This window comes from Pseudorasbora parva, chromosome 9 (genome assembly GCF_024679245.1).
Source record: "Pseudorasbora parva isolate DD20220531a chromosome 9, ASM2467924v1, whole genome shotgun sequence".
Lineage (NCBI taxonomy): Eukaryota > Metazoa > Chordata > Actinopteri > Cypriniformes > Gobionidae > Pseudorasbora > Pseudorasbora parva.
This window is the reverse complement of record NC_090180.1, coordinates 37280798-37306472: the sequence shown is the minus strand read 5'-3', so window position 1 is coordinate 37306472 and position 25675 is coordinate 37280798. Positions and strand designations below refer to the sequence as shown.

Here is a 25675-nt window from a genome sequence, read left to right as displayed (position 1 = left end):
TTAAAGGCTCCTGCAAGCTCTTGTTGAGCCAAAATGGCGCCTATGACAAATAAGCTGTCTAGCGTATAGCCAGCATAAAATATTGGAGTATGTTGTTCTCCTTAATCAAATTAATGATATTTGTTTACCAATATTATATTATATTTTATTACTACAGTTGTTAATGTGACATTTATAATATAATTTGCGATTTTGCATTTGCTTAAAGCTATTTTTCTGTAAAGGCACAGAGAGCAGGACACACACATGCGTCGTAGAATGGACCACTTACACCGTCCAAACATGGCAACTCACGAAGCTGATTTAGAAGCCGGTGCTGGTATGAATGTTCACTTTAACCTCAGCAGAATTCTGTCGCATTTCATTAATTGCAATAATAGTGTGTATGAATACATCACACCATGCATTTTGCGACTGGATCGAAGCTAATGTATGTCATTAGTAATGCTTGCACAGGTATACTGGGAGTGCGTTACAAAGCAAAGCTCATTTAAACGCTGGATTTTTCTTGTTAGGTTAATTTCTTGTATTATTTTCTTATGGTGTTTCAATTAAATCGAACCTCATTCACGTATTCTGTAAAATACATTAACATTAGTTCGCATTGTGGTTATATACGTCATATGATACCAGTTGTTTGTGTGCTTTCATTTGGACTGGGTGTTAGGTGGACGATATATTAAAAAAATAATCCCTGTAAAATATGATTTGAAAAAAATTGTTTAATGCAGGAAGTTAATGAGAACCCGGAACTCCTGCTCGATGAGAACGCTGATTGGATGTCGCTAATCTTAATGTCCACGCTGAGTCCTCTGATTGGCTGAGAGTCAGATCACGCTGTCAAATGAAGTGAAATACAAAACAAAGTAGAAATCTATGAATGCTATGCTTGAATATGCGTTTTATGGTGATAGTTTGTAAGTCTTTTAGTTCATCGTGTGTCAGTTTGATGTAATTATTGCAATGTAGTTAAAAGAAACAGTTTCACTTTCTTTTTTTCTTTTAAAAAGAGGACACATTAGAACTACAGCTTCTGGAGCATTATTAGCGTGCTATTACCTGTGTTAGACCTCTCTTCAAGCAGATACTAATCGGTGTCCTCTTTGAAATTATTATTATTATTTTTTTGAAACGCAGGCTTTTGTGGGAAGATGTGGATGATGTGTGCTGCACTGCTGGCTCTGGGCTCAGTCAGTTCTGTAAATGGGGACTCAAAAGCTGTTACAACAACACTGACCGCTAAATGGCCCTCTACACCACTCCTGCTGGAGGCCAGGTTAGCTTGATCATAACAATATTTTTAATATGCTATGCAGTTTAATGCTACAGTTTACTAATGACATTATTTTTTACAGTGAGTTCCTTGCTGAAGAGAGTCAGGACAAGTTCTGGGAATTTGTAGAAGCTAATCAAAATATTGAGAATGATCATGATGGTAATGTTTGATCTGAATCTCATCTATTCCCTTTACTTCTTAGACATGAAAAGGATTTTCAAGCCTGTTTTGCTATTTGTTATAAAGCCTTTGAGATCTCATATTTGGCATTTAAGCATGTGCAAGTGTGCTGCTGTTTTGAATATCATACATTAAAATATTGCATACTTTTTTATGCAGTTGTTTGCTATACCAAAAGTCTAAGGGTTAGTTCACCCAAAAATGAAAATTCTGGCATTGGGGGTTTTGGTCTTATTGTTTTATTTAAAGGAATTCGATTTTGAAAAGTATTATTAAATTACGTAAGGAAATAAAGAAAAATAAATAATAATGGTAAAAGTTCCAGGATTTGGCCGAGATACGACTTTTTGAAAAGCTGGAGGGAAATATATATATATATATATATATATATATATATATATATATATATATATATATATATTAAGCCTTTAAAGTTGCCCAAATAAAAGTCCTTAGCAATGCATATTACTAATACATTTAAAATATATATATATTTACAGTAGGAAATTTACAAAATATCTTCATGAAACATGATCTTTACATAACATCGTAATGATTTTTGGCATAAAAGAAAAGTTTTCTGCTATTGCTTTATTTGATGAACAGATGTAATTTATGCTTTTATTCTCATATTGTTTAGTAAACATATATAGAGCACTCAAATATCGTAAACAGAATCTTAGCTCTATTTCCTTGATGTATAAAGCAAGTATGTATCAAGCATAAATAGGGATCATGTCTTTTCCGAAGACTTGATCTCATCATGAACATTTTGAACCTTCAGAGATTTGTGTCAATATGCTTTCAATGGAGGAACAGAAATCTTTCAGATTTCATTAAACATTAAGTCTTATGGGTTTAGATTGAGATGAGGGTGAGTTTTTATGTCATAATTTTCATTTTAATGTCTTACAGTTGATTAAAATAGTTCCATTTGAACCACTTATTTTTGTGTGGTTGCTCTTGAAATGCAGCCGGCCAATTAGATTACAGGACTGTTGTCTATATTTCAGACACGGATCTGGCTTACTACGATCTGATCCTGAAAAGAGCCAGTGCGCTGCTGAGCCCAGTGCAGCTTAACCTGCTGAAATTCGCCTTATCTTTAAGGGCCTACTCATCCACCATCCATTCCTTCCAGCAGGTGAGTGGTGCCTCTCCACTGCTGTTTAATGTAAACTAAAAGAAAACCGGTTATTTTCTCACATGTGCTGTTTGTCCATGTAGATCGCATCTAATGAGCCTCCTCCATCTGGCTGTAAAGCGTTCTTCAATGTACATGGACAGACATCTTGCGATACAGAGAGACTTAAAGTCATGCTAGATAATGCCTTAGAACGGTGAGTAACAGCAAGACCTGCTCCAAGTAAAAAGGACTGAAAAAATATTAAATGAATTCACACATTTCCAGCAAAATCTTTGTTAGTCTGGTGGAGCGACTTGGAAAATTTGAATTTTAAAAATCCATTTTTAAATGGACAATATCTTTGCGATGCTTCAAAATGTTGTTAATTAGGACATGATGTAAATAATGCACTTTCAGATTTTAGTAATTACATTTTAAAAGTGAAAGGGACATGTGAAGGCCAACTATGGTAACCCATACTCTGAATTTGTCTTCTGCATTTAACCTATTCAAGTTAGTGCACACGCATTAGGAGTAGTAAGTAGTGAACACACACACACACACACACACACACTGCAAACTGTAAACACACACACATGCGGAGCAGTGGCCAGCCATTTTGCTCAGGGAGTGATTGGGGTTTAGGTGCCTTGCAAACCTCAGTCATTTTTTGTCAGTATTGAGATTCGAACCCACAACTATCGGGTTACCAGTCTGACACTCTAGCCATTAGGCCTCTACTGCAAAACAATGGCACATAATAGATGCATTAGATTAGATTAAAATTATAGTTAATAAACATAAAATAAGTTAAAGCCATATTTATATGTATAGATGCTAGCAAATGAGATTATAAATGCTGGACATGCTAAATTCCATTCAGCTATTGTGTATGTTTTTCATGTCCTCATTAATTGAGAGACTATGTACAATTAATATTTGTGACCCTGGACCATTTTATACATTTGAAAGCTGAATAAATAAAGCTTTCCATTTATGTATGGTTTGTTAGGATAGGACAACATTTGGTTATTTTGGCATTTTACTTCTAATAATATATATATATATATATATATATATATATATATATATATATATATATATAATTATTTACTTACAGTAGGAAATGTACAAAATATCTTCATGGAACATGATCTTTACATAATTTCATAATGATTTTTTAGCATAAATGCAAAATCTCTAATTTTGACCCATACAATGTATTGTTGGCTTATGACACAAATATACCTGTGCGACTTATGACTGGTTTTGTGCTCATTTCTACTTTTATAAATAGTTTTGTCTCATTTTCAAACACACTCTTTCCCTTAAACAAATAAATTACATTGAACCTTTTACAGTATCGATGTATAACACGTCCTCTTTTTTTTTTAGGCCAAAGCCATACTTGTTCAAAGGTGATCACAAATTCCCCTCAGCTAATCCTGATGCACCGGTTGTGATTCTTTATGCTGAGATAGGCACCAGAGAATTCTCCAGATTCCATCAGTTGATGTTGGCCAAAGCCAACAAGGGCCTGATCACTTATGTTTTACGGCACTTTCTCTCTGTAAGAATCAAAACTCCTAATACATTAAAAATAAATACTGGTAGGTGAAATCCCAACGCAATGAATGTTGTCTTTTCATCTTTCACATACTCTGTCACCCATGCAGAACCCCAGCAAGAGTAAAGTGCATCTCTCTGGATTTGGAGTGGAACTGGCCATCAAAAACCAAGAGTACAAAGCCAAAGATGACACACAAGTTCAGGGTATGAAAGCAGTCTTTATATTGTGGTTTTGAAAGAATATTTATAGAATTTAAAGACAGCTATTTTCCTCATTTATTTATTTTTAATTAGGAGCTGATGCAAATGCCACCGTAATAGGCGAAAACGATCCTGTGGATGAAGTCCAAGGCTTTCTGTTTGGCAAACTCAAGTAAATGAACGTTTCGTTGACTAAAATGCTAATTCATGTTTGAGATTACATAACTATCTATATATCTTGATGGCACATATTGTTGTATTTGTCAGGACCATTTATCCTGAACTTAAGGAACAGCTGAAGGAGCTCCGGAAGCATTTGGTTGAGAGCACCAATGAGATGGCTCCACTTAAAGTTTGGCAGATGCAGGGTGGGTTTCCTGAACTGATGGAACTGCTGCCATCTATGCCTTTTTCATTTAATGCCTGCTTGTTGGATACAAGTGTTTGTATTAGAGTGGGGGCCTTGAGCAGTCTTACTGTGTTTTTAAGGTAGCAGAGCCTCTATAGCTATTGCATAAATGCATACTTGGCATACTTATAAGTAATAATGCCACTACATCAAGGCCTTTCAAACACAATTATTATATTACCTCTGACTAAAGGAGCACTCGGGTAGCTCAATAGTCATTCTGACAGTATACTAACGGGTCATTTCCGCATTGTTAATTAGCTGGGGTTCTGCTGGCCTTGTGCAGTTGTCAAACACAACTCCCTCTATTCCAGAGCTCATTACTGCTCTATCAAGGTAAACTCATCAGAGACTAGTCACATTTAGCAAAACCTCTGAGCCAACACACACACACAGAGTTGAACGCAATATTCCCAACAGTACTGTAAAAGTGCTTTGGCACATTAAATTCATTTTATGTAGAATTTGAGAAATTGACAAACTGTAATACAGGTCAGGGCTATTTAAAATGAGATCTTGAATATTTCAAGAGCAGAAATGAAAGTTTGAATAACATTTGCTTTTCATCCTCCTCCTCAAGATCTCAGCTTTCAGACTGCTGCCCGTATCCTGGCAGCTCCCTCTGTGGACGCTCTCAATGTCATGAGGGATCTGAGCCAGAACTTCCCTACCAAAGCCAGGTAAACATCCATCTCATCCATCCATCTCATCCATCTCATCCATCTCATCCATCCATCTCATCCATCTCATCCATCTCATCCATCTCATCCATCTCATCCATCCATCCATCCATCCATCCATCCATCCATCCATCCATCCATCCATCCATCCATCCATCCATCCATCCATCCATCCATCCATCCATCCATCCATCCATCCATCCATCCATCCATCCCTTATCTAATCTAATCTACAAAAATACTGTTTCCTTTCCTCTCGGTTTTTGTTTGCTTCCTCAATTTGAAATTTGGTTTTGAAATACACTATTAACACTATATTGCCAAAAGTATTGGGACATTTTAATGTAATTTAAACCACTCAAGCTAAAACACACACAGACACACACACAAACATGTGCGCACAGAACGGCTTCTCATAGTGAATAGTGCACAATAATGAGTTCTCTTCCTCGTCTTTTTTGTTGTGACCGTCTTCCTATGCCTTTGGTTCAGTAACTTTAGGTTCACTGTTAAAAATACCAGTGTGAATGCTAAGCGGACCAGGACTATATGTTTTGTTTTTGTTTTTTGATCCAGACCAAATGAACCAAACTAACCGAACTTGTTCTCTTAATTGACAAATCACACTTCTCCGTCTGGCAATCCGATGAACGAGTCTTTGACAATTGTCAGGAGGACGGTACTTCCCTGACTGCATTGTACCAGGTGTAAAGTTTGGTGGAGGGTGGATTATAGTGTGGGGTGTTTTTCAGGGGTTGGGCTTTGCCCCTTAACTGTTCCTTTCACTGGAACGTATTCTTCAGCATACCAAGACATTTTGGATAATTTCATGCTCCCAATTTTGTGGGAACAATTTGAGGATTGGCCCCTTCCTGTTCCTACATTACAGCACATCAGTGCATGAAACACTCCATAATAAATCCTATGGATTAACAATGGGATGTTATAAAATTGAATGTGCATGTAAAGGCAGGCGTCACAACTTTTGGCAATGTAGTGTAAGATTGGTCCATAATCTACTCCACTTAGCGGTATATTTTTGCTGCGTTCACTCCATGTCATAATTACTGTGCTTACGAGATTACAACAAGTGACATGCACTCTGAATTGTGTTTCTATGCCAAAACCATGAGCAACACTATCAACACCAATATGAATTAGCAGCGGTCAGGTGTTATAGTGGTCATGTTGTACAAGTCGGAACTCTCAGAAAATCCGCAGTTTGTTGTAAATCGCCATTTATCAATTCTAAGAGGTCATGAGCATTTTTACGAGTCGTAATTACGACATGGCGTGAACGCACCTTTAACATTAAGGTGTTATCGCACAGCATTTCACTTTCAGCAAAATCAGTAAACTAACCAGGTGTGACATAACATGTTTATGTGTGGCATGAAGTTTATATTTCACTTTAAAAGCCACTTTTCATGTTTATTCTTTAATTCCCCATTAGCTGTGTATTTGTAAGTGTATTCAGTTCATAAATTCTGGCAGCAGACCGCTCAAGTCATCAGAAAGTTTACTCTGAGCTGGAAATTTTGAAAGGAAAAGAGACTTAACTGCCTTCCAAGGTTTAATTAACACTTTAAGGAGAAAAAAAGACCCCGTCAGCAGTTATGATGAAAATAATATGCTTTATTTGGCCCAGACAGCACAGCCACAGATGTTTTTTTTTAATGTATTTTAAATGTGCCGCCCACACTAAAATGCAATTTTGTTTAAGTGATCCTTGACATCCTGGAGTATAATATGCAGTTATGTTTCGCCCAAAGCAATTAACTGCAGCTCTGACTCATTGACTCTAAAGAAATAGTTTTTATTTTTTATTTTTATTCAAAGCACTCTGAATGCAGACTTGCATGACGTCAGTGAAAGGGATCTCATCTGTATCTAGTTAAACAGCATTGATTAAAACAGTCAGCACAGAAATTTTTATGCAGATTATGCAAGGCGTGCTTTCAAAGTTTGATTATAATGAATCACCATGATGAACTAATTAATCATTTTCAGTATAACGGCTCCCATTTCTCTCTCCTCTTTCAGGTCCTTAACAAAAACAGTGGTTCATTCTGAGATCCGTAAGGAGATTGAGGAAAATCAAAAGGTGAGGGCCACCATTGTACCCCCCCCCCCATTTTCTTTGAGTCCTTTTGTCAAAGTGGTGGTGTCAGCAGGTATTTTCATTCAATATTTTTTTTTCGTCTGCACTGCTGAGATAATGGATTCAAAGAAGCAGCCGAGTCAAGTCTTTGTTTTTCCCTCATAATTCACCAAGAAAAGTCTTTACGATGATTCTCTCTTCCCATATATTAAAACCGGTGTTTAAAATGAAAGGACGTCAGCTACAAAGTCTTTTGGTTGTATGGAGGTAATGGAATGGAGACTCATTCCTCTACACCTCTCTGCTTGTTTTCTTCCCGTTCCTGTATCGGAACGTGTGTAAATGCTTTTGTTTTGTCGGCGAAAAGGAAATGAATGAAGTACTTGCGGCAAATGCGGTTTATACGTGGCTTCGTTCATTGTTTTTCGGTCATTTCCTTTCTGTGATTAAAGCTGTTTCTTGCCTCTCGTAATGAGGACGTGTAACGGACCTGCTCCTCATTCCTCACTGTAATTGCATGCTGGGAAACATGACGAATAGAGGCTCTTTAAGTTTCTCTAACGAGCTCCCTCATCCTAATGCATGTGCCTTTAGTGAATAACAAACATGAGTGCCACGGATAAAAGCATGAATATATAGAGTGGAAATGGCCTGAGGCTCAAAAGAGTCTGTTTGAATTATAGATCATATTGAGCATCACTTTCAACTTCTGTTCTGCTCTATGAAGTGACAGAAACGTATGTTTCATCCAGGGAATAGCAACCCACAGGGCTTGGGAAGTTATATTAAAGCCAATTATGAGTTTGTCATACCTAATGTCCCATGTTCTCATGTCTCTCTAGTATTTTAAGGGAACATTGGGTCTCCAGCCAGGAGACTCAGCTCTGTTCATCAATGGACTCCATATTGACCTGGATGTGCAGGATATTTTCAGGTAAGCAGCTATTTTATTTTATTTTATTTTATTTTATTTTATTTTATTTTTTATTATTTTATCTAATTATTTATTATTATTATTATATTATTATTATATAGATACATTTTTAAAATACACATTTATTTATTTAACAAATCTATTGATAACGTATTTGGAAATGTAACTGAAGTATTTATATATATATATATATATATATATATATATATATATATATATATATATATATATATATATATATATATACAATTAATTATATTATTATAAACACACAATATATTATTATATTATTTTATAATATGGAGCAGACATGCATTTCTGTTTCTGTTCATGCATATATAGGGTAACGCAGTGCTGTTTTATCATATTACATACAGTTGAAAGTTGTTATAATGCTACTCTGTGCGTTCCCTCTATGGTGACTATGAGACACTTGTTGCACACTGCAGTAAGCTAGATCAATATTAGGCATGGCAAAACATGGTACTTGCAGTAAATCAAGAAAATTAGATTTAAAGGTGCCCTAGAATGAGTTGAAACAATATGTTAAATTGTTCTCTGATATCTACATAGGGTATGTGGCTTATTTAAGGGCAAAATTTTTCCAGATACAGTTTTACAAGTCCATTTACAACCTTAGAAATTGTCTTTAGGATGTAATGCTCTGTTTTCGCCTTATTTGGAAGCGTCATTAATATTAATGTTGAGCTCTGCTCTGATTGGCTTATTTCAGCAGCTCAAAGTACACTGCCCTTCAGTTGTTCAGCGAAGCGGCTCGTGAGTCCTGAACGTCCTGACAGAACACACACTGACTGAATGACACTTTAAGCAGAACATCTCAAATGGAGATTGAAAAAATGCAGCCTACTTGTTTATTGGTGTTTTCAGATCATCCGTGCGCGAGAAAGGGCTTGCGTGCATATGGTTGCTAGATTAAACATGTTTAGGTAAAACACCAGATAGTATACTTGTTCTTTTCACAGAAAAGCTCTGATTGGGGGATTTAAATAACTAAATCTGGCAACCGCAAGCATGAATTGTTGCGGTATCCGATTATAATAAACATAATAAACTGTTGACATTTTTTATTTATGGGAAGGGTATGAAAAGTCTGCACGCCCCCTGCACAGCCTGGAACATGACATTTGGAGAGCTGCCGTTTTCCCTATCCTCGCGTGACGCTTGTTTTCCTGATGATTCGGCTGCAGTTCTGCCTGACAATGAACATGTTTGGACATATGCAAATGTTGGGGGCATTAAAATAGTTCAGTTCATTTTTAATGTCAAAGTAGTTATATTTCGTTTAATTTCTTTATTCATTTAATTTAGAAAAATGTTTTACATTTTTTTGTTTGTTTGTTAAATTATTATTATTATTATTATATTTTTTTACGTGACAACCAAGCAGGCAACTGTGAGTTATCCCAGTGCTTTAGCCTCTCTAATCAACACTTGCCTATAATAAAAATATATATATATTAAAAAAAAAGTTAAACACTTAGAGCATCACACATTTATTTTAAATGTTTAGTCTATCATCACCACAGTAAAAAGACATTTTTGATAAATTGAGGTTAGACTGATAACTTATAGCTCGCAAACAAAACCCGCTACACAATCTAAACAAATAAAAATAAACAATGCCAGTTGTCTTACCTTATACCTCTCCGCAAAATTAACATAAATGAGTTCACATCAACGACATAAAGCAAAAGATTCGAGCTGCATCTTACCATCAGCCCATCAGACTGTGTTTTTGAGCATCTAAGACTTACTTTCAGGTTTCCTTTTGGTTGTTGTGTTGGCTTGCTTAACTCACTTGCGGCGACGTTGCAGTAGCACGTCATATCTGACTACAATATATATAGGTAACATGCTCACACACGTTTATTTTTTTAACAATTTGCCAGGAGTAAAATTTACATATGTGGTTTAAACAACCAGATACTTCTGGTCTTTTGACAATCGGATAGATATATGGTCAGAGAAAACGAATGAAGTGACCAGGAGTAAAAAGGCCGTAACTCTCCCAGCTCCACTGCGTCTGCTGGTGGACACTAAACACCACACTACTGCTTAATTTGAAGTCCTGTTGCCCTGTTAATGATAATAAATAGGTCTAAAATTATGTTAATGTGTTTGACTGTTCAGTACTTTTCATATTTACATTTAAAAAGCAGACATAAACGTTACTTTCCCTAGTAACTAATTACTTTTAAAAGAAGTAACTGTAAATAATTTTCAGTAACTTGCCCAACACTGATGATGTCAAAGGTGATGTACGGACATGGACTGTGTACTGGTTAAAGTGGCTTATTTTTCTGATTTCTCTGATTTAAAAATTATTGAAAACATTTGAGCTAATGTAAGTATATAAATCAACAAAATATATAACATTGTTTTAGTGGTTGTTGGGTATTTTAATACCAACATTTTACTTATGTTGTGCCTTTAATGTTTGACTATAATATCATATGCATTAAGGCTCAAAAGTTATCTGTACGATTTTGTTTTATGCTCACCACTGAAGCATTTATTTGATCAAAAATGCAGTATTATGAAATACTATTACAATTAAAAATAGCTGTGTCCTATTTGAATATATTTTAAAATACAATATATTTCTGTGATGGCAAAGTGGAATTTTCAGCATTACTCCAGTGTTCAGTGTCACATGATTCTTCAGAAATAATTACAACATGCTGATATACTGCTAAAGCATTATTATCAGTGTTAAAAACCATTATGTTGTTTAATATTTTTGTGGAACCCGTGTTTCTTTTTTTTTTCTTTTTCTTTTGGATTTGTTTTTTAATAACATAAATGTTTTTACTATGAATGTTTGTCACTTTTGATCCATTTAATACATCCTTACTAAATTAAAGGATTCATTTCTCCTTTTTTTTACCTACCACAAAGTGAGATCTGTTTGTTGATGTTTATCATGTGTTTTTGTAGCATTTTTGATGTATTGAGAAATGAGGCAAGGGTCATGGAGGGTCTACGTAGTCTGCTCATTGACACACCCTACATCCACGACATCCTCAAACTCAACGTCCAGCCCTCAGACTCTGACTATGCCGTGGACATCCGCAGCCCTGCTGTTAACGTGAGCCACGTGGTTTTTTTTGTTTTTTTTTTGTTAACCTGTTTTTAGAGATAGTAGAGTTAACCCCACGTTCTCTCTTTCTCCAGTGGATTAATAACCTTGAGACAGATGGCAGGTATGCATCCTGGCCGTCTAATGTGCAGGAGCTACTGCGGCCCACCTTTCCTGGAGTCATTCGACAGATCCGGAAGAATTTCCATAATCTGGTGAGTATCGCAGGTGCTGTGTAAACACTGCTTTGTGTCACAGTTTTCTTCAGACATTAATAATTCACAATGTAAGTTCCACATGAATTCTGCAAATCATTTTACAGCATGTGCTTGTTCTGACAGGTGTTGATTCTGGATCCGACCCACGAGAACACGGCTGAGCTGGTCAGCGTGGCTGAGATGTTTTACAGCAACAACATTCCACTCAGGTCAGTCTGAAAATAGGCCGAAGATTAATTCACAACTGAAACATCAATCATGTTCTTGTAATAATGTCAGATCTATGGCACAGTGGTAATGCACATGCTGACATAGGAGCCATGGAATTCCCTCAGGAATTCCCTCATCATTTTCAGATGTCATTCTCGCCCCTTTGTTTAACAATTTTCTGTCTCTTAATATATAATAAAGGCATAAAAGCCTTTTTTTATTGTAAATAAACTCTTATTGCAGACTTGAAGTGGTTGGTCAACTCTGTAACCTGTCAGTGGAGTTCTCTGGTAATTTCTCTTTCTGTCTGCAGGATTGGAGTGGTGTTTGTGGTGAATGATTCTGATGATGTCGATGGGATGCAGGATGCTGGTGTGGCTCTACTTCGAGCTTTCAACTACATCGCTGATGACGTGGACAGCCAAATGGCCTTTGACGCCGTTATATCTGTAAGTCAACATCAACAACAATTTAATGGTAAACAGATAAGAGTTTTCCATTGTTTATGTGTGTGTGTATTTGTGTGTATTTATACAGTGTTTAACAAATCTATTAGACCACTACCACCAAGTTTGTGCCACAGCTGCTTTTTATGTTTCTGTTATGGTAAATTCACCAGTGTATGTAAGCCCTATAGTCACAGTTGGCCAAGTCAAAGTCCAGACATACATATGTGTATTTAATATATGCAGTGCTTAACAAATGTATTGGACCACCTGTCACATTATAAAGAAAACTTATTTTAAATATATGAAGAAAATATTAAAGAAAATATTTTAGGGATCCGTCAAAACTTGTCTCAATCAGACCATTTAAGAAACAACATAATCCTATAACAGTTCCAGTTAGTGATTTTGAGAAATTGCTAGTCAGAAGTAGGTGGTATTTTGGGGGGAGGGACGATTTCATTCTAGATTGTATTTGATTGGACTGAATTAGTGAGTGCAGTTATCAGAATTTCGGGTCTGTTTTTCCAAATGAGAAAGACTATACATTTTAAATGTATATCAGCTACAAGTGAATTGTATCTTTGCTTAGGAGCACACTAGCATATAGGTTAGCCTCAAAAATCTAAAAGATGTGAACATTTAGATTTTATTGAAGAGAGCCGTAATGTCTGTCCAACAGGGGATGTTTTGTGATTTATCTTCTGTCTTTCAGATGTTGAACAGAATTCCAAGTGGAGGCAAACTGAAGGTGGAGCATGTGGTGGGTGTGCTAGAGAAGAGATATCCCTATGTAGAGATCAGCAGCATCCTGGGGCCTGACTCTGCCTACGACAACAACAGAAAAGTGAGGGATTTGTTTTTCTAGTGTGTGCTTTGAATATTTTAGCAGCACCCCATCTCTGATATCATATTCATGCCGAAAGAGACAGAATAAGTAGATGTGATCATGTTTGGTAGAGATGTAGAGATTCTGCATGGAACTTATAGCCAGAGGTGGTTCCTGTGCTAATAACTCTTTGTGTCTACCAGTAACTATAAACCTTATTGAGGTAATATGTTATCTCCACAGGAGGGAAAGGCATATTATGAACAGACTGGTGTTGGCCCGCTGCCCATAGTGTTGTATAATGGAATGCCTTTACAACGTGAGCAGTTAGACCCTGATGAACTTGAGACCGTCGTCATGCACAAGATCCTGGAGACCACCAGCTTTTTTCAGCGCACTGTCTATCTGGTGAGAATGGAGAGACCATTTTAGGGAAGTCTGTCTGTCTGTCTGTCTGTCTGTCTGATCTATCTATCTATCTATCTATCTATCTATCTATCTATCTATCTATCTATCTATCTATCTATCTATCTATCTATCTATCTATCTATCTATCTATCTATCTATCTATCTATCTATCTATCGTTCTATCGTTCTATCTATCGTTCTATCTATCGTTCTATCGTTCTATCGTTCTATCGTTCTATCGTTCTATCGTTCTATCGTTCTATCGTTCTATCGTTCTATCGTTCTATCTATCTATCTATCTATCTATCTATCGTTCTATCCTTCTATCCTTCTATCCTTCTATCCTTCTATCGTTCTATCGTTCTATCGTTCTATCGTTCTATCTATCTATCTACCTATCTATCTATCTATCTATCGTTCTATCTATCTATCGTTCTATCGTTCTATCTATCTATCTATCTATCTATCTATCTATCTATCTATCTATCTATCTATCTATCTATCTATCTATCTATCTATCTATCTATCTATCTATCTATCTATCTATCTATCTATCCTATCTAATCTATCTATCTGTAGTGTTCGGAGTAACTTTATGATGGATGGATGCACTTTTTTGAACTGTCATATGCCATCAAACTCAAAAAAGTATCTCCTGGCAGGGAAGATGAGCCCCGTTCACTGCCAATATAAAGTTTGGAAACATCAGGATATTTATTAATACTACTCCAAATCAAACCATATTGTAAAGTGTTACAAACAAATCATTTAATCAGAACACCTCTTGAAATAAGAATATAAGTGTGCTTATTTGTTTTTAGTAAGATTTAATCGTAATGAACTACAGTATTTTCAGGTTATTTATATGACAATGTGTAGAAAAATTTAGACTGGAATGAGGTGAAAACAGAAAAAAGTGCAAAGCAAGCTGTTGTTAGCTAGCTGTTAATTTTATTCAATTGAATATGGTAGAAAATTAGACTATTAGTCAAAATAAACCTTTTTAGTAATGAAATATGAAATTCAAACTTTTGACTACTTTCTTCAATAACTACATAATACAATACTTGTACTTTTACTTTCAGTACTTGAGTAGTACATTTTTAGATAAACTACTTGCAATACTTAAGTACAAAAAATGTTGAATACTTTTATACTTCTACTTAAAGGGTTAGGTCACCCAAAAATGCAATTGATCTCATTAATGACACCCATTCCACACCTGTAAGACCTCCATTCATCTTCGAAACCCAGTTTAAGATATTTTATATTTAGTCCGAGAACGTATGCAAGTATACTTGGACCAAAATGTATTTTCGATGCTTCAAGAGACTCTAATCAACCCACTGATGTCACATACGGACTACTTTGATAATGTTTTTAGCTTTCTGGACATGGACAGTAAAGTGGGCATTGACTGCATTGTGCTCTGGGACTAAAATATAAAATATCTTAAACTGTGTTCCAATGATGAATGCAGGTCTTACGGGTGTGGAACGACATTGGGGTCATTAATGACATCAATTTCATTTTTGGGTGAACTAACCCTTTAATATTTACTGTGCTGATTTAGAATGAGCACAAATCTGTAAAAATTATAACGAGCATAGGACAAAATAACTGATAAAAATAAGCTGTTATGTAGCTGCAATAGCCTTGTGGGCAGTACTGTGTCTGCCATAGCTGTGCACAAGGCAAACCCGCGTTCGAGTCTCAGCTCTGTTTATTTATCAATTAATGCATTTATTTTTGCATTTATATGTAGTAGTTTATTGGTGTATGTATTATTTATGTATTTATTATAAGTGTCCTCTTTTGAAATGCTTTCCATAATCTTTTCAGGGTGAGCTGAACAGTGACCATGATGTGGTGGATTTTATCATGAATCAACCCAACGTGGTCCCACGAATCAATTCCAGAATTCTGAGCACCAGCAGGAATTATCTAGACCTCTCCGCCACCAGTGAGTACTTCTCTGACTGTGTTCATAACAAAATTGTGTTTCCTCAGTGTTCTGCTGCTAGCTTTTCTTCCTGTAAATGACCTAGGTGGAGATATATACAACACGTATGCTCTCGCAGGCTCTCGGGAATGAATATCTACCTTGTTGGGAATTCTGTGCTAAATGTCTTGTTTGTTCTTGAAAGCCCATTTGTTTGCAAAGACGTGCAAATGAGACTACGGCAATGATATTCATAAACTGCTTTGTTTTTGAGGAATATGAAACTGAATTTTAATAGCTTTTGAATGGTATATTTGCAGTCTTTCAGGAAGCTGAGAAAAAGACTCATTTCACTCTGAACTCAAATAGCACTCGATGTTCAGAAATAGCTGCATTCGAAATGACTTTGTTTGGATTCAATTATGAATGTGAATGTACTTCTAACTGAGAACAAAGTACAACCTTATTTTCAATTTCTCCCTGAGTGTTTGGCATCACTTGACTTCCAAAAACAAAAACTTTTCTTTTCCAGACAATCATTTTATCGACGAATATGCACGTTTCCTCTTTCTGGGCACCAAAGACAAGAACGCAGCGGTGGCCAACAGCATGAACTACATGACAAAGAAAGGTGAGGTGATTGCTGCTATTGATCTCCATGTGAAACACTATTCCTCCAATCTGGCCTCTATAAACATTAACAATGGAGTGTTTCTCCAAGGGGCCTTAATGAAATCTGTAATTCCTGGCTTCTTCTGTCAATCTTACATAAATTCCCTGGTGAACACTGTGGTTTTGCTGCCTGAGAAAAAAATCAAAGATTTTTGTCATAAGAGAAATTGACAGTCTTGTTCTGTGTGTCATGCCGACTGAGAAATAGTAATTGATATGATTAATTGTTCTATGTGATTATGCAACAAATATAATTTAGTTTGCTTTGATGAATGAACAGTGACATGCAGTTGAAGACAACAGACATGGATTGGTCACTTAAATCAACCAGTCAACACTGTCTGTCGTGACCAGTCTTGACTGACATGTATTTGACACTGAGTGTGTCTACATGCATGTTCTTAAATGGTTACTTCAGAGATTTGCATATGGCTTTGTATCATCAGAAATACAGTGGAGTATATTCGATTGATTATTTCATCCCCATGAGACAAAAATACATTTTCTGTCCTTTCTCAGGCTAGAAGGCACCAAATTCAAAAATAATTTCACATTTCTACTACATTCTACATTCTACTACGCGGACCACGTATGTCTATTTAATGGTCGCGGGTGCGGGGCGGGTTGTAAAAATATATACAGTGGTGCGGGGCGGGCTAAATAATTTCATAAAAGCGGGACCTGCGGGTTGGAAAAAAAGCTGACCCGCGCATCACCACCCTGAACACTGGAGTTCACATGCAGGTGTTCGCGTGTATAATGTCTTCATCCCAGGTACATTGGCATATGTTTCAGCATGTCATATGAATATAATTGCATGGGTTTTATTTTTTTTGAACGCCAAATGATCGCGATGCTCACGTTTACAAGCCAGCGTCATTATAGTAGCCTAGTCTATTTGTTACCATTTTACAAAATCTATATGATACTTCAATTCAATGTTTGAGTGGTAGGTAATAACCATAGCAAACAAGACAGCCAAGTCGGCGTCGGTCAGGCACGCCAACGAGCAAACGCTGGCCCAATGTTGATCCTCGTCCTGCCTTTAATCCGATCACTTTTTCGTTTCCTCTTATTGCTTTCCTCCAACAAAACCTTTGCTTTCTTATTTTTCTATGCTGCTTCGGACATGACTATAACATCCGACAAACAAACGATAGTTGGGCTCGCACGTCCAAATTTAAGGAAGTGGGGGTGGTGGTGGAAGTGACGTATATGCCATAAAGCAGTCAAATTTTGTAGTTCTTTTTGTTCTCGGGTTACGATACAGGTAAAAACGATACAGACCCCGTCAGGCTATGGCAGGCGTGTCATTCAAGCTATTGTAAGTCGATGTATCATCAAAAGAGTCTTGAAAATATATTATGAAGGTTGAAAAGTTACCTAGTGCTGCGTTAAGCACTAATCGGGCGACACGGGTAACGTTAGTTTTGTTGTTAGGTTTTTTTGTGCCACTTTCCCAGATTTCCCATGACATGTAAACACATTAACGGGTTAGATCACCCAAAAATGAAAATTCTGTCATTAATTACTTACCCTAATGTCGTTCGACACCCGTAAAACCTTTGTTCATCTTCAGAACACAAATTAAGATATTTATGTTATATTTTTGTTATAATGACTTATATAGTGATGAGCCGATTTCACAACAAAGCTTTGAAAGGTTATAAACCAGCGTATCGATTCATGATTCAGATCGCATGTCAAACTGCAAAACTGCCTAAATCACGTGATCCAAATCTTGAGTCGATACGCTGATTCATAACGGTTCGAAACTTTGTTTTGAAATCGGCCCATCACTATATAAGTCGTTATTTAGTTTTTTGTGCGCAAAATCCATTCTCGTTACTTCATAAAATCATTGTAGAACTTCTGTAGTGAGATGGACTTTTTAACAACGTCTTTAGTGCCTTTTATGGGTCTTGAGAGAGGAAATGACATTGGTGTCAATGGAGCCATCGGATTTCAACAAAAATATCTTAACTTATGTTCCGAAGATGAACGGAGGTCTTACGGTTGTCGAACGACATTAGGATAGGTAATTAATGACAGAATTTTCATTTTTGGGTGAACCCTTTAACCTGTTTTCTGTGGGCTTATTGGAGTGCCAGGGCTCGCAAAATCGCAAACGTCCCGGGGCTGTGGCATCTTTCAGCCGGGCAACCAAAACGTGTCACGGCACATCTTGACGGGCTATTTTAAATAGTGAACATTGTTGACTCTCTAGACTTATTATCTGAAGGAAAACTAAGATCACCAATGTTTTTTTTTATCATGCTGATTTGTCCACAGAGAAGTTTAGCCGATGTATTTGTGAATCTATAGATGCACGAGAGGAGCATATGAGCTGGAAGTTCCCGCTGACATGTTGCAAGATTTATTTAACATTATAACTGACATAACCAATGGAATACTCAGTCAGATACACAAATGATCATGTTTTGAAGTCACTATAATCTGATTTAGTAATAAAGTCATGTAGACGTGTGTTATTTGCTTTGTCAGGTTACTGATGTGCATGTAAACGGGGAAAACTGGTTATTTCAATAAGCCGATGTTTGTGAGTTATCAGTTTACATAAGTGCGTAAACAACATGAACGTATAGTGAATCAAAAGTTATCCAGGGATATAAGGCTTGTGCATATGTGAGACTTTTTAGCCTTTAGCAAGACTCTTTAGACTTCGTGAGCTTGGATGTTTTCGGAAAGAATCAGCTGCATTTGTCTTTTATGAATATGATAAAACTAATGGGTAACACTTTAGAATAATGGTCATTAGTTAACATTAGATTACTACATTAGTTAACATGAAATAATAATGAACTGCACTTATAAAGCATTTATTTATCTTTTTTTAAATGTTAATTTCAACTTTTACGAATACATTATTAAAATCTTGTCAACAATAGTTAATGCACTGTGAACTAACATGAACAAACCATGAAACAGCTGTATTTTTATTAACTAACGTTAACAAAGATGAACAATTACAGTAACAAATGAACTGCTCATGTTAGTTAACTAATGTTAACTAATGACCATTATTCTGAAGTGTTACCAACTGAAGACTCTTTGAGATCTGAAGGATACTCTATAGGTACTCAAGATTGACATAAGATTGGAAGAAACTGTGTGTGTGTAATGTACCCTTTAATGTCATACAATCTGCTATGGCTTTTAACCAAGGTTTCACCAGGCCTCATTGTATAATCTGACAGGAGAAAAGAAAAAAAATGTAGCGTACACCTAGCTTTAGACACCACAAACTATCTGTGTACCACTAAATATATCTGTCTGTCTTTATTTGTTTCTTAATTTCTTTTTTCTTGAATACTGTTTTCAGGGATGTCAACCAGGGATGCTTCTGGTAATTGCATTGAGCTGTTATAGTCACTTAACTGACAGCAAACCTTCCCATAGATCTCATCTAAACATGTTGTGCTGGAGTGCAAATATTGTTAGAAAACGCCTACATTACCGTCATTAACATAACACTCTGTTGCTTGAAGGAATATTCCGGGTTATTTAAAACTTAATGTCTGTGTACCACATCTGCGGCATGCTGCCGATTACTACAGGAAATCATTTTGACTCTGTCTCAGTTTGTGTATGGGAAATACACTTGCAGCGGAAGCCTAGCAGACAAGTGTGCAACAACATTGGAAAAAACAACTATAAATATTTAAAACATCTATTTTACTATCACGCTGTTTTGACAATATATAGATGACCCAGTGAAAGTCTAGTAGTGGTGTCTGCTTGACTTCCATTATAAGAGCATTCCTGTAAATAACTTTATTGTTTTTGTTTTTCAAAATATACTGAGGACGAGTCTAAATTATTGACAGCATGCCACTGATGTAAATGTCCCAGAATATTCCTTTTTAAGTGTGTCTGCAAGTTTTCAGATTACCATCTTATTTTTATGTTTTTTCTTTTCTTTTAACCAAGTGTAGAAGTTTTCCGAAGCTTGCTATTGATTTACGCACAGCTGTGCATTTGTCATCTGTCCGAACTGTCACTGTGTGATGGATGAAAGAGATTTCTTTCTATCCTGTGGTCCCCTGTAATATCTTTCTTTTACAAACCTTTACAGGTTTATATCTAGGTTGAAATTGCCTGTCTGTCTTTGTGTGCCGCTCAGGCACTTCAGATACACCTTTTTGATTGTTAGAACCCAAGAAAAGCGAGAGTCCTTTCAATTCTTCACGTCATTTTCACTCACCATTTTAGATTGCATGAGGAAGCGCATGTATCGGCTGTGTAATTTCCTTTTGCCCATGTGTCTGTTCTTCACTGACTTGCAGATGATGGCATCATCCGTCCAGTGACTTTCTGGGTAGTAGGAGACTTTGACCAGCCCTCGGGACGACAGCTGCTCTATGATGCTATACGTCACATGGTAGGCCAATGTAACTGAGTTCTATTAATGTTAGCTGTAAAAGATAAAAACATTTTTGAAAGTTACAGGTTTTAACGTTTTATCACTGCTGCCAGTAGCTTTATTTTAATATTATTGCAATTTATATATACATATATATATATATACATATATATATATATATATATATATATATATATATATATATATATATATATATATATATATATATATATATATATATATATATATATATATATATATATATATATATATATATATATATATCTTTATTTAGGGCTGTCAAACAATTACTCACATCACTCGCATCCAAAATAAGTGTGTTTACATAATATATGTTGTACTGTTGTAACATGCTGTGTATATTTATTATGTGTATTTTAATACACACATAATATCATATCACACACACATAATATCACACACACATACATGCATATATTTAAGAAAATATATATATATTTACTTGTAAAATATTTGTATGGATATACAGTCATGTAAAAATGTTAGGACATTCCATGAATTCCATGGTTTTCTGTATCAGGACATACAAAAAAAAAATCATCTGGTCCTGGCAGGTCTTAATTTGGAAAATAAAACCTCAGATGAACAACAACACATGTCATATCACACTTTAGCAAAAATAAGCCAAAATGAGTCATGGGTGACCAAGTTAGGACACCCTTACTGTAAAAGGAAAACTCAGGTAAAAAAAATTAACCTAGGGGAAATTAACACATGGTTACTGAGCAGATCATTCTCTGGGATGCGTTTTCATGAAAATCGACTGTAAAGAGTTTCATCTCCAAAAACAGATTATCTTATAACGTGAGTGTATGAGGCATAGAATAAGTCAAATTAAATCGCTAGTTAATACCATTAAAACAGTAGCATAATGAGGGTCCCTACATGCAAACAGAATCGTTGAGAACTTTCTAAGTGTACAAACAGTTTAATAAGAAGATACTTTATAAACACAGTACATTACATGTTTAAAGATATGCGCCATCTTGGAAAACAGTCTTGACCAGTCGAGCCACTAACGCTGTGCTAGCGATGAACTGTGACTTGGAATCTCATATGGGACACCTTCTTCCCTTGTAGTTGTCAACCATATATTTTAATAAACAGATATAATTCTATATATAAATATATGCATGTAAAGGTGTCCCATATGAGATTCCAAGTCACAGTTCATGGCTAGCACAGCGTTAGTATATGTATGTGTATATATATATATATATATATATATATATATATATATATATATATATATATATATATATATATATATATATATATATATATATATATATATATATATATATATAATATAAAATAACTATACACACTACACGCACATATTATGTAAACATACTGTTATTTTGGATGCAATTAATTATGATACATATTTTTAAAGACATGCTGCATACTGATTTTTCTTTTGGCATTTGGTGAATGTTCATTTTGGGCTTGTAAATGTAGCGTAGACTCAAGGATTGACATGTTTTACAGGATCATTTTTTTTGTTTATTATTATTTTTTTATAGTTCTGTTTAGCTCTAATTTGTTTAGTTTCAGCTTATTTAAATGATAACCATTCATTGTTTACATTTATTGAACAACTGTGTGTGTGTCAAAGTGGAAAAACAAGTCTGAACTAATCATAAAGTGTTTTCCTTTTTTCCATTTAGAAAACCAGTAATAATGTACGATTAGGAGTGATCAATAATCCCAGCGAGAACCAGTCTGAGAAGAGCCTGATTGCTCGAGCTATATGGTCAGCTATGCAGACCCAAACCTCCAACAATGCCAAAAACTTCATCACCAAAATGGCTAAAGAAGACACAGCACAGGCTCTTTATGGAGGGAGTGACATTGCGGAGTTTGCTGTTGGGGTAAAAAAAAAAGCTCTCCTTTAATTCATTTACAGTTGTGATGGATTATTTGCTCTGGGTTATTTCACTGTTGCTGCTGCGAATGTCACTTTTAAACTGCTGAATTTAATATAGATCCAATTTTACCAGATCCTTCTGCATTTTTCTGCACTACAGGGCATGGATGTTCCTCTGTTTAAGAGTGCATATGAGTCCCCTAATGTGAACTTCCTATTGGCTCACTCTGCCTACTGCCAGGATGTCCTCAAACTGAAAAAGGGCCAGCGAGCTGTGATCAGTAATGGAAGAGTAAGTTAGACAACTGGCCGACTTTATAGCAAGACTTCTGCTACTGTGAAAGCTCTTCTTATTTTGTTTCCTGTTTTTTTTCCTCCAGATCATTGGTCCATTGGAAGAAGGGGAGGTCTTTAATCAGGATGATTTTCTGCTTCTGGAGAACATTATCCTAAAGACATCAGGAGAGCGCATCAAGGGCAAAATTCAACAAATAGGGATGGTGGAGGACAGGTATGCTAAACCAATCCGGTGCTAAACGAGATAGGTTCATCGATGTATTCAAATGGTTGCCGTTTGATGTATAACCAATAGCAGAGCTCCAGACCTCTTTCAGTACAGAACGTCGTCATGGCAGAACTGTGAAAGGATTACGATGCATTACACATTACCAACACATGTACTCTCTGCAGTATCTTCTTCCTCTTAATGAAGTGTGTCGGTCTGCATTGAAGACAGAGATGCAATAAGTGTTGCGTTTTATGCATATTTACTGGAACAGCAGACTGAGACAGTGACATCATGTTCATTATCCTCTCAGTAAACTTTTAAAGGGCTGATTATTGAAGTGTTGGCTATAATCGAGGAGGCAGTCATTGTCTTTATCAGCACTTGAATCTGGCACTATGCCTTAGACTTTCCCTTTTTGTTAGCATTGGTTAGCCATCGCGCTTATGTGGGCAATATTAGTTTGAATCTGGTTGCTTATTCTTTATATTTTATGTCAATAAAAGTGACAAAAATAAATAACAGAATGCATTCAAACACTTGAATTAAAGTAGTAGTGTGATTTTAATTTAAAAAAAATCTGATTTGAGATCTGTCAATATTAGCCAGAAAAAATAAAACCATCATACAGGGTAAACAAAATTAACATTTTTCCACTGCTGCAATGTCACTGATGTCTGATCAAGTTAATTTCTAATTTCATTTTGTTACTACCCTTGTTTGTGAATCTAATCTGAATATATATTTACACAATGGAACATTAAATCTCAATACAATATTTAGATTGTTAATGTAATTATTAAAATGATATAATGTATTTAAATGTAATTGGAATGATATATTTTGAGACTCATTTCAGCACAGCTTTTTTCAGGTATTTTTTTTACTATGCATATTAGGATTTTTTCCTTCCTGGCACTTGATGTTAATTTTGCACATGGATGTGTAGACTAAAGGATTGACAATGTTTTGCAGGATATTTCGAACAACTCCAACATTTAAATGCGTGTGACAGAGTCTAAAAGCAAGTCTGAACTATTTTTGATCATTTTTACTGTAGAAAACCAATAATAACATATGATTAGGAGTGATCAATCCCAGCGATTAGTTCTTAAACACCAGCCCAAATACTTCTGATTTCTACTTCCTGATTGTGTATTCTTCTCTTCCACAGTGTTTTATTTGTTCCAAATTAATTGAATGTTATTAAACTGCGTCAAAATCAGAAGGTAAAGAATATTAATCGAATCAGAGAATACATTCACACCTCTGCTCAGTCGGGCGAAAAGGTGTGATCAAATGTTTGTGCCAACAAAATTATTGATTTTATTCAGCTTTCTAGCTATGCACATTTCCACATATTAATAAAAAAATAACTTTTCAAATTGATCTATGTTCTGACATTTCTGGTTGTGACGACATAGGACATCATATTTGCATTAATTATTGTGTAAAGTAGATTTTGGGCCGTAGCCTCAATTCGTTGTGTTTATTAGTATTGTTTTGTATGTGTTGTGATTTAGAGCTAGTGATCTGGTGATGAAGGTGGACTCCCTGCTGTCCTCCCAGCCCAAAGGTGAGGCAAGGATCGAGCACACTTTTGCCGAAGACAGATACAGGTGCGTCACTCTTCTCATACCAGGACTACCTTTAAATCTTCAGAATTATTTCATGTCAACTTTTTCCTCTCAATTATTTTTTTACAGTGCCGTGAAGATTAGACCAAAGGAAGAGGAGGTGTACTTCGAAGTTGTAGCTGTTGTGGATCCAGTGACCAGAGATGCTCAGAAACTGGCACCCCTCCTCCTGGTGAGAACATGGGCACACCTTCACTTAAAAGCCTTGTTTACCCAAAATAAATATTCTTAATGAAGATAAAATTATTGAATTACTTAATGAAGATTTTTAATGAAATCTCTATGGAGTTCATACATTGTGTAAAAAAAAAAATTACCTGGTTGCCTTAATTTTGAGTTACAATGAACATGTTTGAGAATCTTGAAAAAAGATTTTGTAAGCATATTGGGAATTGTGTGTGTTTTGTTTATGATGATGCAGTGAAACATGTTAAATTGTGCTATTTTCATGATTTATCAAATTTTTGTATGTGGTTCAGATACAATCATATTTTGAGTTTCTATGAATTAAAACAATTTCCTTCATTGTATCAGCTAATTTTTATTTTTATTTCAATAAACTCAAAATTTTAAGGCAACCAGGTTACTTACTTACTTTTTTAAGTTAAACCAACAAAAATGTTTTACAGTGTAGAGTTCATAAAGAGATCATAAAATAATTCAGATTTAATTTAGGCATTTATTTACATATAAACATTGATCAGCGACCATGCATAGAGCACTGCAATATGGATAGATTAATATGGATTTCTTTAGCAATCTCTTTATGAACGTTTTGAAGCATCAAGTTTTTGGTGAATAGACTTTCAATGGAGGGACAGAATTCTCTCAGATTTCATTTAAAGTATCAGTCATTCGTGTTTTGAGTCTGTTTATGGGTTTTGTAAAACATGACAGAGTACTTGACAGAATTTAAAATTTTTCGAGTGAATTACC

General features: G+C 35.6%; 1 protein-coding gene across 6 annotated transcripts in view; it reads left to right on the top strand.

The window, feature by feature from the left end:
- The first annotated feature begins 256 nt into the window (after window positions 1–256).
- The window catches only part of uggt1 (UDP-glucose glycoprotein glucosyltransferase 1), a 42195-nt gene continuing 16776 nt past the window's right edge, over window positions 257–25675 (top strand). For 2 of the 6 annotated variants that reach the window (XM_067452471.1, XM_067452467.1), the window contains exons 1-27: window positions 257–319; window positions 1138–1276; window positions 1356–1435; window positions 2470–2600; window positions 2684–2796; window positions 3978–4152; window positions 4259–4355; window positions 4446–4524; window positions 4620–4720; window positions 5342–5441; window positions 7485–7545; window positions 8385–8476; window positions 11435–11585; window positions 11672–11791; window positions 11918–12003; window positions 12318–12453; window positions 13166–13297; window positions 13523–13687; window positions 15530–15650; window positions 16162–16260; window positions 19645–19668; window positions 20609–20703; window positions 22398–22601; window positions 22758–22889; window positions 22978–23108; window positions 24626–24721; window positions 24809–24911. In XM_067452471.1, coding sequence (XP_067308572.1) covers window positions 259–319; window positions 1138–1276; window positions 1356–1435; window positions 2470–2600; window positions 2684–2796; window positions 3978–4152; window positions 4259–4355; window positions 4446–4524; window positions 4620–4720; window positions 5342–5441; window positions 7485–7545; window positions 8385–8476; window positions 11435–11585; window positions 11672–11791; window positions 11918–12003; window positions 12318–12453; window positions 13166–13297; window positions 13523–13687; window positions 15530–15650; window positions 16162–16260; window positions 19645–19668; window positions 20609–20703; window positions 22398–22601; window positions 22758–22889; window positions 22978–23108; window positions 24626–24721; window positions 24809–24911 — 3024 coding nt within the window. In that variant the 5' untranslated portion in view covers window positions 257–258. Of the gene's footprint in view, window positions 320–440; window positions 457–880; window positions 918–1137; window positions 1277–1355; window positions 1436–2469; window positions 2601–2683; window positions 2797–3977; window positions 4153–4258; window positions 4356–4445; window positions 4525–4619; window positions 4721–5341; window positions 5442–7484; window positions 7546–8384; window positions 8477–11434; window positions 11586–11671; window positions 11792–11917; window positions 12004–12317; window positions 12454–13165; window positions 13298–13522; window positions 13688–15529; window positions 15651–16161; window positions 16261–19644; window positions 19669–20608; window positions 20704–22397; window positions 22602–22757; window positions 22890–22977; window positions 23109–24625; window positions 24722–24808; window positions 24912–25675 lie in introns of those variants that run through there. The other 4 variants (XM_067452472.1, XM_067452468.1, XM_067452470.1 and 1 more) reach the window with 3 other exon arrangements.